Source organism: Rhipicephalus sanguineus, chromosome 5 (genome assembly GCF_013339695.2).
Source record: "Rhipicephalus sanguineus isolate Rsan-2018 chromosome 5, BIME_Rsan_1.4, whole genome shotgun sequence".
NCBI classification, from domain to species: domain Eukaryota; kingdom Metazoa; phylum Arthropoda; class Arachnida; order Ixodida; family Ixodidae; genus Rhipicephalus; species Rhipicephalus sanguineus.
The window spans coordinates 30,575,072-30,595,048 of record NC_051180.1 but is presented as its reverse complement, the minus strand read 5'-3'; the positions used below and the strand labels follow the sequence as shown (position 1 = coordinate 30,595,048).

The 19,977-nt window shown below is 46.0% G+C and overlaps 2 protein-coding genes across 2 annotated transcripts in view; one reads left to right on the top strand and one right to left on the bottom strand.

Annotated features, from left to right (window-relative positions):
* LOC119393420 (galactosylgalactosylxylosylprotein 3-beta-glucuronosyltransferase S-like) overlaps positions 1-19,977 on the bottom strand; it is a 106,165-nt gene that overhangs the window by 62,115 nt on the left and 24,073 nt on the right. The window lies entirely within an intron of this gene.
* Positions 458-19,977, top strand: part of LOC119393421 (neuropeptide F-like) — a 67,709-nt gene continuing 48,189 nt past the window's right edge. Inside the window, exon 1 of the mRNA XM_037660427.2 lies at positions 458-1,046. Within this exon, the coding sequence (XP_037516355.1) occupies positions 859-1,046 (188 nt within the window). The 5' untranslated portion in view covers positions 458-858. The remainder of the gene's footprint in view (positions 1,047-19,977) is intronic.

Sequence of the window (19,977 nt, the reverse complement as noted above, 5' to 3'; positions counted from 1 at the left end):
GTATAACTTGGCAAGCGCGTTAAGAACGACCGAAGGGATGGATATTGGTTTCTGCAGTTGCTGGAAGCGGCGCGAGCTATCTGTTGCATTCGTGGAGACGCGATTGGACCTGCGGCGATGCTATTTGTCTGCGTCGACTTCGCCCTCTCCCTCATCACCCCCGCGCGTCAAAAGCGACGCCGGCGCCGCGCCGCGGGGTCCGGTGGTGACCGAACCCGCCGCAACGCGTACCTTCCGCGGGAAATCCCGCTTTCCCGAGCGCGCGCGGTGCGCGTTCGAACATCCCGGCGTATGCGCACGCCGCGTGGCCCGTCCTCCTTTTTTCTTTCCTGCTTGCGTACGTCCACGCTTCTCCTTCCGATTTCCCTCCTTCGTTGATGATCGTGCTCCTTTTTTTTTATTTATTTCCTTCGTGGGCGGCGCCGTTCCTATTGGTTCCCCGACTCGATCCTTCGATCACGTGGCCGGGAGTACGCGGGCGCGCGCGCCTTATAAAAACGGGTGTTTGTGGGAAGCGCTTTCCCGTGGCCAAAGTAAGAAGCTTGCGCGCACGTTGCACATACGTGAACCTACCGAGCGCCGAGACGCGCAGCGAGATCGCGCGATCGCGGGGTGGGTTGGTGCGGATCCTCCGAGAAGTAGCTGCAGCAGCCGAACAAAACTTCGAAAAGTCGTATAAAAAATAAGTGATCGATAAAAAAAAGAGTCTCATCAAGCATATAGGCGTCGAAAAGACAACGCAAAATATATTGGTTATCTAGCGAAAAAAAAGTAGATAAACAAAGGGGGAGAAGCCCGAGAAAGAGAGAGAGAGAGAGTTGCTTCTTCCTGTCCTCTGCTGCTGCTACCGCTGCACTGATGGGAGCTGCAGGCAAGAGCCGCATAGTGGTCACCATGTCTCTGGCATTGCTGGTCGCTCTGCTGGTCCTGCAGATGACGGCCGTGCTCGCTCGTGCGGACCCCGAGGAAGTTGGCGGCAACGTGGTGGAAGCGCTACGCCTGCTCGAGCATCTCGACAAGTACTACTCGCATGTCAACCGGCCCAGGTGAGTGCCGCTGATTGACGGCTCGCTTCTGAACTACAGCGTCTCGAAGCAATGTTTTTGCACTAGTCGATGCGTCGTGGCACGAGATTGAGAAGCATGAACTCGCAGCACAGTAGAGGGGTCGTCTGCAGCAGCAATATTGTTTTGGTGCATCGGGTTTTATGGGGACGACAGAGTATTTTTATGCAACGGGTGGAGGAAAAGAAAGAAAAAGTGAAATGATTGGCTTTGTTGTTATTCACTTTAATAGGTATGACTGCACGTTCACGTTTAATTAAACCTTTATCGTAGACACCGCCAAAGCAGAGCTTTAGAACGACAGGTGCCATTCAATCTTTGGGGTCGTCTGATCATGTTTAGCTTGCATCATTTGCTTCTGCAGATTTTGTGTGGGCTTTGATGTTGTATCATGCAATGTAAATCAGCTCCCAATTGACTAGAAGGTAGTTTCATGGCTGTGATTACGTTGATTTGCGGGAACAGTATTATACGTCTTTCTTTTCCTATGCTGTAATGGTTTGCATAGATTGAGCTCGGGCTCATTTTCTCGCCAACGTCGCGTGTACGCTTGTGCACGAATCTTGCTTTCACACCTCTCTGTTTCTCATAATTATGATCACGCTCACTTTTACGAGGTTTTCTTGTTGTACTGTCTTCGCCGATACATTCAGAGCGCAGTGTTCTTGAGGCAGCACGTCTCCTCTGATTGCATTCGCTACTCGTCGGACAAACAATATTCGAAGACTGTTTTGCATTTGTAAACCGGCCACAGCCTAAAACAGCGACATGTTCTTGCCTCGTGACAAAACACTGATTGCACACTATGTGTACGGAAAGCGCTCCTCACAATTCTCAAAAGGACAGGCTTTAATAAAATTTTGTTGTCAATTCAGGTTTGCTTAGATACACAGGTACATATACCATTGGCGTGCTTGGTCTTATCGCTGTTTAGATAATACCTTTCACCCAGCACTTCGACGGACATAACATGTCTTTAGGCAGGTTTTATTAGAGGCAACATTTTTCTCGCATTCCTGTGATATTTAAAAAAAATCTTATATGGGTTCATAAACTTAACGGGGAAACTTCTAACGTTCCGCAACAAATAAAAAAAGCATGTCAGACAACTGAAATACTAGATAAATATTTGAGCGGTCAAATATGTCGGGTTGGCTTCTTTATCATTACAAGGGATCGGAGGTCTTGAATGGTTGTGAACAAGACACGGAATCCTCGGTTATTACTGCAGAAAAAAGAAACACATTCTCTTTGGAAGCCGAGGCTTAAGGTCTAGTTGTGCAGCACGTGCGTACCTGTTCGACAAATGCAATCGCAAAATCCATGATCGCGCTACCGGAAAATTGAAGAATTTCAGTACTGCCATTTCCTTCGGAGATTTCTTTCTCCCAACGGCAGAAACGATATGATTGCATTTCGATTCGCCATGAGCAGTGAGTTACGCTTGGAGATCGCTCATTTGAAAATCAGGGAATATATATATTTCAGCACTATCTCTATGTCCCTTCACTTATTGAGTTTCTTAGTTCCCTCTAATATGTTAAGCCTTCTCCCTTTTGTTCTCTTTGTCATCTCGAAATAATTGATCTTTTTTTTTCTTGTTGCTTACTGACTGTGAATGCCTACTACAGCTTTCGGTTTACATCCAGGTTCTTGCTGTCACTTGTCCCTTCTGTTACTTTAAGCTATGATATTTCACTGTGAACTGATACCTTTTTTCTAGAGGATGAAAAAAAACGCCAGGCCTGCGCGGAAAGCACAGCACAGTCGCACCGAAATCTGGGTGAGCGGCATTTCTAGAGCCCGTTGTAAACTCTCTTGGAGCTACTAATACAAGCACACTTGCAAGGTACCCACTACGCCATAAATCATAATTTTTGTAAAGTTAGGAAGCACCCACTACGCCATTGTTCGTCTTTCAGCGGATGAGCGAGGCACTCGCTACACATCTGTAAGATATTAACAGGCCCTTTGTGCTGTGGCTGATGACGATCAAGAATTATGGATGAGTCTTTTATAATGAGTTGGACGCATTCAACGACCCACTCGTTGCGCAATTCGCATTGTGTGACGCCTGGTTGTTACTTTACTCTTCTACGACGCTACATTACATATATTAACACGTTTCCTTGCCCGACATGACACCTGTATAGGCTGTTTTTGTGATGGAGTTTCAAGCACCAGCGTGGCTCTGTGGTAGAATACTAGAGTGCCGCGCAGAGGGCCCGGATTTAAATCCCATCCGTTGCTAGATATTTTTTCTCATTTATTTTTAGAGCGCAGCTCATAGTCGCCCGTTCCTGCGTTGAGCGGCGTAGCCTTTGCCGTCACAATCGTTGGCGTAACCGATAGTCATGAAAAATAAAACAGAAAAGAACACCATGATCGCAAGGGATTGGAACCCGGGCCCTCTACGTGGCAGTCGAGTATTCTACCACAGAGCCACACTGGTGCTTGGAACTCATCTGCAAAAAGACCCTATACATGCGTCATGTCGGGCAAGGAATCGCGTTAACCTATGTAATATAGCGTGGCGGAAGAGTAAAATAACAACCAGTCATCCCACAATGTTAATTGCGCAACGAGTGTGTGGTTCATTGCTTCGCACCAACTGCAAAGTGCTCAGCCATAATTCTTCATCTTCATCAGCCACATGCAGCATCAGTATAGTGCACATAGTACCATACAGATGGGTAGCGGTTACCTCGCTTATCCGCAGAAAGACGAATGATGGCGTAGTGGGTGCTGTCCTACTTCACAAAAATTATGATTTATGGCTTCAAAACTTCAAACAAAGTTGGCCTTGCCCCAACACGAAGCTGCGCTCAGAATTCGTATTAGGCAGTATCGTGATCGTCGGTGAATTTTTAGGGGCGAAGCTCCTCTTAGTCTAACCTTGTCACGCGTCCGGCGTAAGGCGTTACCGGCAGTATACTACGACCCATCACTGATCCTTTGCAAACTGCCCACTACTTCGTCTTTGCAAACATCCCACTACGATCCATCACCGATCCATCACTTCACCGACCATAAAGCCGTTATAATGAAGGGGGAACGGAAGCCGCGTCTAGCTACCACTTGCGATTAATAAAATTTCTTGTATACATATATACAGTGTTTGTCACGTCTTTGATGATGTACTGGGCTATCGCTTTGATTACTGCTGGGAGAAACCACTGAAGATTCCACGGTGTAACCATGATTGCTTCAGGAGCTTCGCCGAAGATCTTCATCATTCACCCGTGGATATGCTGTGAATTTTATTTCCTTATTTCTCGCGATAGCGGTTACGGACACCAGCGGCGGCGGCGGCGGCAACTACCCCGCTGCCGTTGTGATCTGATAACAGCTCTCGCTGTAAAAAAATAAGGAATAATTTTTACCCATTGTTGACAGTTTTACTATCGAGCTTATATTGATTCTAGCGAAATTGCAACTATAGGCCCAAGTTTCGGTTCTATGTGCCTAACTTCTGTTTTCTACAGCAAAAGCTCTTATGAGATCACAACAAGGGCCGTTTTTGGCGCCGTAGTTGTCCGCCGCCACCACCGGTGCCCGTAACCACTATCGCGCGAAATATGAAAACAAAAACGAGATAAAGAATATCCAGGATGGAACGAGGTTCGAACCTGAGCCCTCTGCGTGGGAGCCCAGTATTCTACCTCAGAGCCATGCCAGTTTTTTTCTTTATTGCCTGCTTTTTACATGTAACAAACAAACACAAGAGGAGACGCTATACAATACAAACACTGGTTGCGTAAAAAGGGAGAGGGATCGACTGGAAAAATAGGGAAGAGCCATACTGGGACTAATGAGGACACTCTAAGCCTCCTTCATTTGTAAAAGAAGCTCTACACGATCTAACCAATAGGGAACATCTTCAAGAAGTTCTTATTCTTCAACAAAACGGGTTACGCTTTCTTTGAAGTATTGACGCGCCGGACCGGCGTGCACGTCAGCGTGCCGTATGGCCATCCTGCACTTCCATATGCTGTGGAGTGTAATCAACATTATTAGATCAAACGGTGTCCCGTAATGACTTTCAACAGAGAGATACCGAATTCTAGGGGGGTCTAAGGGGAATTCTTTTTGATGGTACGCTGCAGTACATCCCATAAAAACACGGCGTCCCAGCGGTCGAGGAACATATGGTCTATCGTTTCTTATTTTCTGCATAATAAACAATCGATTCCCCATGGAACAAACATGCCCTTTTCCTCAAGCCAAGGTTTGACAGGAAGTGTACCTGAATGTAGTTGAAAGAAGAATGTTTTCATTCCTGCAGTTACCATCATTCTTTTGACCCTTTTTAGTACATTTCTCCATCGTCCCCCAGGGTGAATGGTTCCATACAGCGGTACAGGTATTACAACGTCACAAAGGTCTTTGTACAATTTCTTACGTGCCACAGTGGAAAGATAATCGAGCGACAAGAGAGCGGACAAAAAATTACTAGCTAAAACTACTTCTTTTAGACATCCATGCAAGTTTCCAGGCAAATATTTCGCAGATGCAATAATGTACGGCAACCGTTTGCACAGGCGAAGCTGGCACAAAGTGCGCAGAAAAGGGTCCTGTCACTGTTTCGAGAATTAACATCCAAAAATTTCATCGTGTTCTTGCAGTGTTCGTGTCCCCACGGGGGGAGAGCCATGCCGGTGCTTGAAACTGCGTTGCAAAAAGATCCTATGCAGGCTTCATGTCGGGAAGGAGCCACGTTAACATATGTAATGTGGCGTGGTAGAGGAGTAAAATAACAACCAGGCGTCACACAACGCGAATTCTGTAACCAGGCGTCACACAGTGCGAATAGCGCAACGACTGGGTTGTTGAATGCTTCCAATCCATTACAAAGGGCTCTGCCATAATTCTTCGTCGTCTTCAGCTATATCATCAACAAAGTGCACATGATGCCTTACAGGTGTTTAACGGGTACCATGGTTCTCCGACGATTGACGAAAAATTGCATAGTGGCTGCTTCCTTACTTCACAAAAATTATGATGATTTATAGAGTAGTGGGTTCCTCGCAAGTGCACTTATATTGGTTGCCAAGGAAGCCCATAAGGCTCCCATGATCCATTTTGTCGTGGTCTCCATAAAGTTAATTCCCTCTTTCTATCTCTTCCTCATGTTAACGTATCTTGTAAAGCGTGGTGGGAGAGTTAAATAACGACCGAGCGTCACACAATGCGAATTACGTAACTAGTGTGTCGTTTAAAGCTTCCAACCCATTACAAAGGGCTCAGCCATAATTCTTCATCGTTATCAACCGTCGCATCAACAAAGCGCACATAATGCCCTACAGATGGTACCTAGCTTCTCCGCAGAGTGACGAGTAATGTCGTGGTAGGTGCTCCCCACCTTCACAAAAATTATGATTTATGGTGTAGTGGGTACGTTGCTAATGTACTTTTACTAGTAGCCCCAACGGAATTTATAACGAGGTCTAGAAATGACGCTCTTCCAGCTTTCGCTGTGACTGTGCTGCGCTTTCCGCGCAGGCCTGGTGTTTTTGTATTGCATCTCACTCGCCGTTAGCCCTTCGCCATTGGCCACAAGTCATTGGTCTACACTAAAACTGCCCGCCTGTCACAAAATCGTGAGAACTCACGACGTAAAGATGACGTGTATAAACATGACAGCTGCTTTATTTTTACACTAAAGAACCCGTTTGTATGCGAGCACAACCTACACTTTCAAGGAAGAGCCCGGCAGTGCCCCATTTCAAGCGGAATAGAAGATGGTCGCCTGCCGATCATTTCGGCAGGGGTTGCTCCTAGCTGTTGGTAGAAATGACTTCACTTGCGTATAACTAATATTATGAGGGATGTTATAACGCCGTCCAGCCGCCTTATCGCGCTCTTTTTTGGCTGAAGGTAAGTCTTTCTGAACGCCTTGCTGCAAGCTGCCGCGATCGTTGCAAGCCGGCCGACAATAAGCAATGGGGAGCAGAACCAAATAGGGTAACATGTGAGGCCCGCAAACCCCGCTTTAGTTCCGAGAGCTTCTAAACCCTATAAATTTTTTTATCGAGTCATGCCAGCTGGTAGATTATAAATTGCGACAGAGCAGGCAAAGTTATTCCTTTTCCGAGAAAGAAAATAAGATTCCCGGAAAACAGGAAGGGAGTCTTTTTGGGCTCTTCAGAAAATTCTGCTAGTTCCTGCCCGTTCTCGCGATGGCGTTGACGCAAATTTGACGTCAAGCAGAACGGAACAAAAACAGGACGGAACCGGTGTGCACTTTATTCCACCCTGGCATGAATGCAAAGCTAGGAAAAAGATTACGCCGGCGCATTGTATTCATTCGCACAGCTGGGCAGCTGAAAGGAAGTGCTCTATTTTCTGCGTTAAGTAGCTTTTGTGATGACTTACAGTAAAATTGCGGCTGTGATTGCAGCTCACAGTGAAATAACTTTATTTGAAGGCTCCACCAATGCCATCTGTGAGTCAAGTTGATGCAATGAAATTTTAGCCGTCTATAGTGTTCATTGAGTGCCCCTAAGAGTGGTCTACTCTTTGCTTTTGCTTTAGCGGTAATCTCTACATTTCTTAGTGTTCAGCTTTTCAAAGCAAAGAGCTTTTGTTTATAGTGCCGTGTTCTCTTTACATTCTGTTGTCTATCATATTTTATTACATTATTATCGCATTTGTTATCATATTAACGCAGCCGAACCCTACGCATGCAGGCGCCGTTCTTGATACTATATTTATTGTGTAAAAAAATACACGAAAGCTGGCGTTCCATGACAAAAAAGAGGAGAGCAAAGGGAAAGAAAAAAGAGCTGTCAACTCTCTCGAAAAAGTTTGTTCGCTACGGAGTATTTTTTTTTATATCCTAAAACTCGACAATAGTGGGCATACGGAGAGTACGACATGTTGACCGAGCTGATTGATACGTCCCTGCGAATCCAATTTCTCTACCAGCCGCAGTTTCAAGAGTTGCGCCTACATACCTCAGATTCGCTAACCCGCGACGTGAACAGAAGGAACTCTTTGATTTGATGAAAAGATTGCATTTTGCAGAGTTTAACGGACAAACCACTACTGTTGTGCTGGTGGTTTTGTCTTTTTGTCCTTGCCTTAACTATTCCTGTAAGGATAGCACATACCCATATTAATACAGGGTCTGCGTTAATGCGTAAGCTACGAGAAAACAAGTAATTTGCTTTCTGGAGCGGTTACTTGTCATTTAGGTGCGTGTAACATAGGCCGCACACGTTAGCAAAGATGAGCTATAGGTTCAGTGGTAATCCGTACTGTCGGATTTAGATGTTTTAGTATAACAATAACAATGTTCCTATTGTACAAAAAACGCGGGCTAAGTTGTTTTGATTGACGTTTCAGCGTTCGACGCTTTAGGAAGCCTTCCGGGTGCGATTATTATATTGCAGGACGTCCACGTTCCATTGTACCGCTTGGTTTTTTGTTGTGGAAGTCACATGCACATGGATACTTTACTGTTGGGGTGTGCCCTGCAGGGCGCCTGTCTTTTGCAATTCTAATTTCTGGTTACCCCATCCGTAATGTTTGGAATTAAGATGAGTATGATAAGAAAAGGGAAAGTGGCAGAAAAGCCATGTCTGTGTGACGTCATGAATGAAGATACAGCTCCCCACGGTTACACCACCACCTTGATCAGCCGCTGAAGGCTAGGGCACGGCTAACGTTTAACATTTGCTTTTTTTTTGCGCGAAAGCATCATCATTTCTACCACTACTGAATGGTTTTACTAATGCGTGAATTGAAGCTTACATTCTTTTTTCATGTAAAGAACAAATAACTATGCACGTATGTTAAGGCAACTAAACAAACTTGCATAAAAATTCAATTTAAAGACAGGATTCAAGTTAGCACCTGCTTAGACAGCTGTGATGATGGGTTCGTGGGCCCTCAGACACAGACAGAGTCAGGGACAAGAAAACATTTATACACAACACTCATCAAAAGACAAATACATACACATACACTTGATGGACACTAATGTACACAAGTACTCTTCCCTAAAGCCCCAGTCCTAGCAGTCCTATACGTCTACGCGAGTATCCGCGCGTTCTGCCTAATACGGAGTCTATGGTTCCGTAGACGCCACTCACGGTACCGAAGACCGCGTAGCTGACGCACGCTCGCAGCAGGAGAGGCACGACGAGCCGTCGACGTGGCAGACCCAGATCCCGAGCTGCTCGCTCAGGCCCGCACCGGACCACTATGCACCCGGAGTAGCACCGAGTCCACTCAGCATTCGGTAGTGCCGGCCGGAATACGTGGCGCCAGGACCACGCCCTCAGAAGTCGGTAGTGCCGGACCCCAGCAGCCTCAGCACCATGGGCCGACTCGGTAGCTGCTTTGTCTCGGACACATCATCTGGCACACCATCAGTAGCTTGGCCTGGCCCGCTCGCACGTCCACCGCAGGAACACGCCGCAAGGCCTCACCTGGGACACCCGTTCGCCACAGGAAACGCCAGACTCGTCCCGGCTGGTCTGATGGCCCCCAGCTCGCGGATCGAACGAGCTGCTTCTTGCTCGATCGCTGGTCGCGCACGCTCTGCCCGTCGCCGTTCTGAAGCTCACGCGCTTCACGTTGGCCTCTCTCGCGCGCACTCCGTCGTCTTCTTCGGTTTCGTTTTCGCTTGCTAATAACACCTTCTTACTACAACAGCCCATTTGTAGCAGTCTCTGCTATTTCTTATAGGTCGATTGTTCTTCCGCAGTTTATTCATTCATGCCGCTAACAGCTTGCACATAGCAAAGTAAAGTAAAATATATTTTACATCATTCACGAATAAAATTCCCACTTCAGACAGCACTGAAAACTTCACATTTCTTGCCAATATTGCTTCCTCAAAGCAATGCAAATGAAATTTACCTTCCACATATGCATTTACGAATCGCGTAGGTTTATTAAATGTATTACTTATTGGCAAACTCTCTTAAAAGACATCAGCTATCAACACTGCAGGCGCTCAGCAAACAAGCGAAAATTCAATGTGAACGCCGTTCAAGCCTGTGCAACTATACAAGCAGTTTTCGTGTTTTTGGTGTGGGTGTTTGTATGTGTGCGTCTATACATGCTCTAACAAACCGAAGCTATTCAGGAGAGAGGGTTGAACCTTCCGGGCTCCAACTCGACCCCTGGTTGCGCCTATAGCCCTTGAGAGAAATACGACAGCGTAGTATATATATGGCGATAGGTGATGTGCAACGCATCCGCTGTGAATAATCTTTTTAAACGCATTTGCTTGAACGCTAGTTTCAGTTCTTTCGGCCATAAGAATACGATCATATATGCTGCAGTTATTCGTACGGTTTTCAGCGTGATTACCGGTCGCTCACGCATATACTTGGAAGTTTAATCACCCAGCGCTAACCGCGAAATGCGTGATTTCGGCTGTTGGTGGAATTAGCAAGTATTATCATTTGTCGGCGTTGTTGCACACTCACTCGGACTGAAGTGTGATGTACTCTTGTGCAAAAGGCTTTCGCTAAAACAGCAAATGGAATGGTGAAAAACAAAATCCTGGTTATTCGAGATAACGCTTAGTACAGACAGGTGAAAGGTTACTACCGTTGTTCTTCTGCGATCATTACTTATTTACGACTTGACATCGGTGACAATTTGTAGACGACACGACCACTCTAGAAAGCCTTATGATAGACGGAAGAAAAGGAGGAGTTGGTGGTACCTTTGAACAATTTATTTGGAGAAAATAACAGATTAGTCGTTTTCGTTTTTCACGATATGAAACCGTCACATGCCTCTAACGGCCATCGCTTCTTCGAAAGAAGTACTACGTTTCCAACATCTTTTCAGCTTCTGAGCTGACCCTGTCACCATGCTACGCGTACTGTTACGACTTCTTCTTCGGGACTTTTCCAACTTAGTAGACGAGAAAGAGAGCCTGTTTTCTTTAAGTCCTCGTTCCTGCACTGAAGTTTTAGTCAGACACCTCTTAGTTAAACACCTTCTTCGACCCCTTGTTACGCCTCTGTGTTTTCAGGAAATCCTACTAAAACGAGTCAAAGGAGAGACCTCGTTTTCGACGAGACTCGTACCTTTAGCGGGCTTCAACTGCAGTAATGATGCTGTCACGCGTGTCCGGCGCTTTAGAACAACAGGGCTCAATTAACATTGCAACGTCCGAGAAGCCTAAACCCCGCGACATTCTTCTGCACGTTTCATGTACTTGTTCTGCGAGCTTTGTATTTCGCATCATTATGGGGACTTCCGAAGCTCTTTCGGGAACTCTTTTCGGAAGTCATAAGAACGGCTGTGAGTACTGTTTCTCAGAAAATCCTTCCAATCAGCGCGCTGTAGGGAAGGGGGGGGGGTAGGCTTGTTCCAATAGGTAGTGCTTTGAATGTACGTCAGCGTGCTTGTAAAAGGCTGCCATAATCGTTGTTTTGATCAAACGTATCGTTAGTTTAAAGACGCCTTACGCCACACAGAGTATTATTGATTTCAGCAACCATCCCTTTAGTCTGACAAAATACTCATACAATGTTTGCGAAACACAGGTGACCTTAGCCCTTTTTAAAGGAAAATTTTGGTACAGAATACTTCGCTTCCTAACTTCTTTCCTTCTATATTATTTTTTTCATGCTCAAGTTTATTGTTACCAGCAACAAAGGCAGCGAAATGCGCGCCTTGCAAGTGGACGCACATGGGATAAGATGTACTTGCGACCGCCATGAAGATTAATATCGACAACGCTTTCTTCGAAGACGGCCATCATTAATGAGTGATATCTCGTGCGCCCACGCTCGATCGTGCGCGCGTGTATTAATTTTATTCATTTTTCAACCTAAGTTCATTTTAATTGGCTTCATTCGTGTCTGTTGTTTAATGTTTTGTTTTTGCGTTCCCACAGAAGGAGGCCTAGTTTCAAGATGATTGAGTACGAATCGTGTAGCTGTCGATCGTGAATATCTTAGCCGCTCTCTGCGCGACCTCCAGTGTTAAGTGCTTTGAAAGACGCATCGATTTTCGCTAACCACAATGGCGACGTCGTATATTTCTCGGCGTGACCAGGAGCAACGCAGACGCGAGCTTTGTTGTTCTGCACGTTATCTCGCTCGATTAATCGATTGCAAAACACATTAACAAAAATGTTAAAGCCCATTGGACGCACTGAACGTGCTGTTTGTTTCCTAGAAAAATTATTAAGATACAGCGAAATGCCGACGCACTCGGTTCGCAGTGAAAAGATTGCCATTTTGTAAGTCGGGTATCGATTGCACAGATTGAACCGGTGTTTTCAACCTTTTTCGGGACGCAGGACGCCACTATAGTCTTCGTTTTAACGCCTTTCCTTTTGTACCTCGCTTTGTGTATGGCTTATAACAAGGCCATTCTTTCTTTGGGCGCGGTAAGCACGGGGAGCGTTTACGGAGCCTCGTAGATGACTGAAAGTAGGAGCGAATGTCCTGCATCTCCTTGAAAATAACGTTGAGATAAGAAAGGACCTGAAAACAACACGGAACTGGGAAAGAAAAGTAATGCAAATTTTGAAGTTTCTGCGTGGTAGCACGTAAGGAACCATGCCTCCTGCTGCGTTTCGTTTATTGAGGCGAAGGCCTTAGATGCTTCATAAAACGTGAAAACTGACCACCGGCGTCAGCACGAGTGATGCAAAAAATCATCACGTGATGACGTCACAGATCGCCAACATGTTTGACGTCATCATGACGTCACTATAAACGTCACATGACGTGACGTTATGCGATCGTCGCTTGGTCAGAGGTAGGCCGATCACGGAGGCAGTGCAAAACCAGGTGGGGTGCAGGAGTCTCGCAGTGCCTCCGATCCCGGAGGCTATACAAAACAGCGTTAGGTGCAGAAAGCTTTCGGAGATTGGGGAGGACCAACGCATCAACTGAGAAGAAAAAGAAGACGAAGGAGAAGGCTTTCGCCTTCGAGTCGGCTTAGGCGAATGCATAAGGGACCCTGTGAGTTTTCTTCAAATAGTATTTTAATAAATCAGACACTTCCCTGGCAACGTCCCACTCCTTGTTCAGTTTGCACACTTTTGTGCATTAAATATTACTGCAATGTCTAAACGGCCTCCTTTATTCTCGTCTATAAATATTATTTCAGGTCAACCGCTTATTTGACCTTAAGATTTCGTAATGTTGAATATCCCTATCATTTAATGATGCCCAGCGATTCAATCGAGGTTATACGAATGCATTGATACATGGTGTGGGCGAAAGATACCTAATGCATAGTCGCATTCGAGGCTACGCGGTTCGGTGTCTCCTCAGAAAAAAAAAAAACAAATAAAGAAGACGTAGCACCAAGTTTATTGCTAACCTTCTTGCGAAGAACGTCCTCTTGCAATAGAGCGCGTGGCATTTATACCTGTGCCCGCAATCGTTTGGTCGACACCCGAAACCTGGCGCTCCCAAGGGGGGCTAACCTGTCGTGCAGCCGTCGAGTTTCAACGACGTGCCATTATCTTCAGACACATCTGTGTCGCTCGCGCGGCGTGATTGCTGTGCCGAACCGCTCAGTCTTTATAAATAGTGACGTACTCAGAACTCAGATTTACAGGCAGTTTAAACCTACTGGCGATTTCGCGCAGTTCCTGGATGGAAACGCACTCAACGTCGACATAATCTTGGGACTATGGGACTGAGCCTGACAGTTCCGAAAGGCAATGAAAGCACTGCTGTGATTTCCTAAGAATATAGGAGCGATGCATCGTCTGTGATGTCAAGCGCGGAACTGTTACATCGTCTAAAACAGCGCCTATTCTCTCCTCCTCGCTATCTTTCCTTCCCCCTGCCCCCTTGACCAGTGCAGGTTAGCCTACAGGGCTCAGCCCTGGTGAACCCCCTGCCTTTCTTTCATCGTTCTCCTCCTCGTTCCTATCTCTATGTACCCTTTAGATGTTCCTCGTTATTTCCATAGAAACGGTGTTTAGGAAAGTAGCGTTGCGACTTCTTTAAGCTGCACGGGTCGACTAACGCGCACGTGTATCAGGCAGTTTACCGAGTTCGCATACTTTAATATTAGAACGAAAACGTTACAGCGAGTTTTAGCCTGTCTCTACATTGCTTACCGGCAATGGACAACAACGTAAGTGGCAGTATCCAAGCTGCATTCACGACTAACTTGCCTTCGCTGGTCATTATTTTAAACACCTCCCATTCTAGCAGTCCGCGTATACCCGGAACATAATGCAGACGGTAATTGGAGCTGCCCAAGTTTTTCGAAATGCGGGGAAGAGAGAGCCTCGTTATCCCTGTGAACAACTTCGGTGACGAAGTGAAGTTGGCTTGGATAGCAAATTTCATCTATAACTCCACTTTGGTACTCTCACTTTTTGTACTTTCTTATCGCATAGTTTTTCAGAGAACTTCCCCTTCTGGTATCTGCGTTATGCACACTGGAATCGGAGTGCATATGCTTGGCACGTTAAACATTTTAAACAACCAGACGTGGCGCTCGGTTATCTCCAGCAGAAAGTGCATTTAAAAGAGTGAGAACTCAAGAGAAATGCAACAACATTTAGGTGGCCATCCTTGCAAGGGTTAAGACATTGATAAGCCGACAGCCAATTGAGCCAACCAGAAGACGCAGATGAACGTATCTGGACTTAGTGAACGTATTAACGTTGACAAGGTCCAATTACATTACATATATACATTCGCTTTAGTACGCGTATGTCCTGTCGTGTCGTTGTACGGCTTTGCCTGCTGTTGTTGTCATAATGAAGTTGGTGTATATGGTATGGGAATATTAGGCGAGCATGTAGCACGGGACGCACGCAGCGTTTCGTAAACGCCCCTTCTCTACGAACAACAAACTGGGTGTTAGTGACGTAGGTCACAACTCAAGCCGCAGGTTTTATGGAGCGGTGGGATTTACTGTCTACATCTGGAGTACTTCACTTCGAGTACTTGCAGAGCACATGTAGGTCAGAGGTCAATGCTGCGTGTTTAGAGCTGGGAACAAGTATCTCAGAATACGGTTGGCGTCCTCACAAAGAAACAAAGGAGGCGTTGTTCCATCGAGGTGCTTGTTATAAATTGTTTGAACCACCCGCGGGAATGTCACGCGCATCGAAGGACTTTCGGTAACGAAGACAAAGAAGTTAACGGGAGTGAAATAGAACACGCTTTGAAACATGGATGCCGTGATTTGCGTCTCTTTTCTCTGGCGCCTACAGACGCCGAAGCGCGGTTTCTCTACAGTGCTCGCACACAGATCCTACCTATACTGAAAACAGACACTCGTTTCTGCGCGTTATAGGGAAAAAAAGAAAGAATGACAAAATAAAACGTATGAGTCAGCACTGGTAGCATGGCTGGAGGACATTCGGAAGCTTGTTGTTTCGTCTTCCGCAGGGATGTCGCCTCTTAGGCAACGAAACCGATACTTGCTACAACAACAGTGAGGTTAAGAAATAGAGAAATAAGCTATATGTGAGTAACTCTGAGCGAATGTGACAAAGTTCTGGATCTCAGTCCTCCTAACGCATTTCGCAGCTTCGAGCCTGTCATCCCTTCATATAAGAAGGGTCGCTTGTTAGAACCCAGCACGAAGCTGCTGTGAGAAATAACCATGAAGAATAGGACACTGTACCATACGACACCGTAGAACATAACATCAGGACGAAAAAGAGCGCTACAAAGATTCAGTATGACTGCGTTAACGTGAACATAATGAAGCGACACAAATAGCTGATGGCCGCGCGTAAGGCATCACTATTTATTCAGCGGGCAAGAGATGTTACCATGACGGCAGTGGTCAAGCTCACCGCCCTTTACGTATTTACTAAAAGCCCCGGATTTCTGGGCCGTTCTGGCTGCTTCTCACTGATGTAAGAGAAAATGATACACGCGGTGTCGGTGTCTATTGTTTGGCTTCCAGACAGGGACACGACATTTATAACAACCACACGAGTGATATTTTTGTAGGGAGTTTACCGACGTGGAAGGACACCTGTGGTATGCGCTCCTTTCTGCCGTTGCGGTAGTTGGCCCGCAAAGGATAATAGAAAAGAGAGCTCATAACGAGAATCAATCAATCAATCAATCAATCAATCAATCAATCAATCAATCAATCAATCAATCAATCAATCAATCAATCAATCAATCAATGAATGAATGAATGAATGAATGAATGAATGAATGAATGAATGAATCAATCAATCGATCAATCGAGGCTTAAGGCTGCAATCGGTCGTAGAGCGGCATTGCGTTTCTCAGCCGCAAAATATATTTTCCTGTATTGCACTCCTTGATCTGCATGGCAATGTTATCTTCTTTCATGGACAATACGCATCTCAATGCTACATACTTGCAAACGAACTTTTTACTACTTTACTGTCTCTCTGGCAATCATTGATGGCAAGCGGTGACAGCTTGTCCGCTGGCCTGGCTTTGTTAAGAAATCAAATAGTCCCAAACACTATTTGTGAACTCTGCGCATTGCAAAGTTTACAAACTGGTTTGTCTAAGAACGTAAGAACTGGTTTGCGCATTGCAATCCAGTTCGTACGCACAACGGTTCGTAGCCACGGGTGGTAGAATATAGGAATAGTTAAAATGTCACTAGTAAAAAAATGGCGAAGCTTGCATTAAGCCGCGCAAGGCTTGAAACAGAGAAACCGGACGATTCTGAAGACTAATCTGGTTGCTCCTAGGTTATTTCTAGGCCTTAGCTAGGTGATGCAGCTTGTTTCTAGGCTGCTTCTGGATTGCTGCTGGGCTTTAGCTAGGTGATGCTAGGTTGCTTCTACGTTGATTCTCAGCGCACATAGGTTCGAGTTAAACCACTGTATTGAGAACGGCGAGGTTCTATAACTCTTCAGGTTGGGAACGCGGGCGGTCCCTCCAATCGACGAGGCTGCTTGCAGGGTTGGAACGACACTTCATAAAAACATTGAGGAAAGACAAAAGCACAAGAGCAAACAAAGCATGGACTAACAAAAGCTTTCTGAGAAGCTAAGCGTTGTTAGCAAAGTCACTCTCGGCGGACGCGGGCTCACCCATCAGAGAGTCGAACACTTTGGGCGATGCGGGAAGCCTTGCAGAGGTCAGCGACGGCTTGTAAAGGCTGACGAGGAACGTGGCGCCTTGTCGAAGCGAAGCGTCGGAGGCGCAGGACGCCAGCGACCACCGCGCAACACCGTCTGTCCAATCTTTTTCTTCTCGCACGCACACGACCCTTCTTTTTCTTTCTTTCTTCAACACTCCCCGCGCTCACACATTTAAGCACGAGCACCGCAGTCGTCGTCGTATTTTTCTCTTCTGACATATCACACAGAGGCACTACGAATGTTCTGGGCGCACATCACAACCACATACAGTCACAGACACGACACGGATGTCCAAACTGCAGAGACAGAACCTTGCGCTGAAACCAAGCGTTCGCACCTCTCATAGATCTGCGGGCACGTCGTCGTTGACGTGGACCTTCCATCGCTTCGGGGTCTTCTCGCAACCGCCGTTGCCTTTTCCCGTTCCCCAGTATTCTCTCGTTCTACGTACTCGGTGTCCTCGGTTCGCCGCCGCCGCTTCGCAGACATTTGTTCGGCTAACTGTTGCCTTCATCATTTTTAGTGGACCAGTAGTGAGTAGTGGGATTTACCCGATTTCTGTGGCACATATCCGTTTATGATGATGATAGTTTTTTAGTTAGCCGGACAAGGAACTATTTGCTAAAGAGCTTCGCTGTTAAGGAACGCTTGACGAATCCCGAACACTTATTACGAACGAAAAGCTATGCGAATCAGGTCTGTAGTTTTCAGGACACGTATTCACAGAGCCTTCGCAAAACTCGCGCATACGTATTATACATCTCGTATTAGTATTTCTGCTCTCGTGAACGGTAAGAAGAAGAGAGCTCGTAAATCATGCGCTTCCTTTTTTCCCCATTGTAGGTGTCCTCCGCTTCGAGGAATGTATACATATATTTAGTACTGACGGTATACGCGCCGCTCGACGAACCTGCATTTCCCCTTTTAGAAAGCACTACATCTTAGCCACCTCATGAACAAAAAGGCCCTGTCGGCTAATTTACGCGGGTACACACCTTAATTAGCCATCGGTAATTACGTGGAAGACATTACCTGACGCTGCTTTGAAAAGGCGACATGGGATCTAAAGAATGGTAATGCGACCAAATTGCTGAAAGCAATTCTCAAGTAGTGAAAACGATTTCTCGACTTAAAGAATGAGAGAAGCAAAATAGCGGAAGAAAGAAAAGTAAACAAAGCGAAAATAATAGAAGAGCGAAAGGACAAACAAGGAAAGTTCATTTGAGAGTCAGTGAAAGAGAACATTTGCTTATCTTGTGAGGGCCAGCAGACAAAGTACAAGAAGAGGACTGCAAAAGATCTGGGCCACCCGAGTCCTTCCTGCCGTTGCATATTGTCGCATTTAACTGCGTACGAAACGACCCGCTCTCATTAAGCTAAGAGCAACTTTCAAATTAATCTAATTACTCACGGCAGCAAGCTGCGGCATCGCAAATTCAATGCCCTGTACAGTGGCCGCTGGACACATTAGCACGATTTCTAAGAAGCACGGAAGCGATGAAAGGGAATGTCTTCTAACACCACACACACTAATATAAATGCTTCTGTAATCGACAGTGTCTTCGTCATTTATTCTGTCAATGCGAAGGCAACTAGTTTAAAAATCCGTCCAGCTTCCCGTGTATGTTGTCTCTGTCTAGTTGGATGGAGTTAGTCGCTTGTAAAAGTACTTTCATCATTCTGGTTCCTGGCTAGAGACCTCTCTATTCAACGTTTTCTTTCAGTTTTCACCTAAAGGAATGAACCAGATTTATAGCCGTACGTTCAGGGCGGTAGAGCATGCACGTATATATTGCTTCATTGTACAATTTATAAAGTCAGAAGAGTGAACTAACTCCAAGTGGAGCTTTTAATGCGCGGGAATTTAATGAATGAAACAAACTTTAGGCAACCTTAATGTTCCATCTAAATATCTTTAATGGCGCAAGCCCCTAGCGTTTGGTGAACTTTTGGTTCACTTGTGTAGACCTTAGAGTGAAAGAAAACTTCTGTAGTGGGTATGTGTCATCTTGATGGTACACGCCCACAAGGAAACAGTATAGAAAGGGAAATTGAAAAGCACCCGTCTGCATCGCGAAGCCACAAGGAAAGCCAATTGCTAGCTTCCAGGTTGGCTCAGTCGGCAGAGCGACCGCCTTGGAAAGCCATTGGTCCTGAGTGCGATCCCCAGACCAGGACCAATTTTTCGGCAACTAAGAAGCTTTCTTTCTGAGAAATCCATATAGATTTCCTTGTGGCTTCGTGCTACAAACAGGTGGTTGTCAATTTCTCTTTCTTAACACTTCCGCCACTTTGCAAGATTCCGCAGAACTGATCTGCAAGAAAACAGCGTGCCCTTTCAGTGAACTCATTCAATTAATTTTAACGCACTCGAAGAGTTGAGCTGCGCTTCTCTCTGCGCGGCAATCTGCAATCAACTCTGGCAGCCTACCGTCGCGCTGCAGAAGCGGATCGCGGAGGCCACGTAGAAAGAAGCGTGTAGTTCAGATCTACTCCACCAGGTGCCACAATGATCTAGGCTGTTCTAAGGTGCCCAAGCTGTTCGCAAGAAAACTGTCTGCTCCTTCAATTAATTTTTGTTAATTTTCCTGACAGTTAATTGGCCTTGTATTAACTAAACTTATGCTCCGCTATCATATGTATTCTATACAGCTCTGGGCCGTCCAGCAGGCCCGCGGAGCGGCCGGCAGGCTTGGTCTGACGGTCCCGACGTGAGAGTCGCCCGCTCCGCGCTGACGCGCGCCTTGCAGGACCCAAATAAAGTTTTTCAACCAACCAACCAACTCTTAACTTGAACCATTATCTCCTTTGGTATGAGTTCTCATTTTTTCATTGGGGTTTCGTAACATTCGAGACAACGCTCAG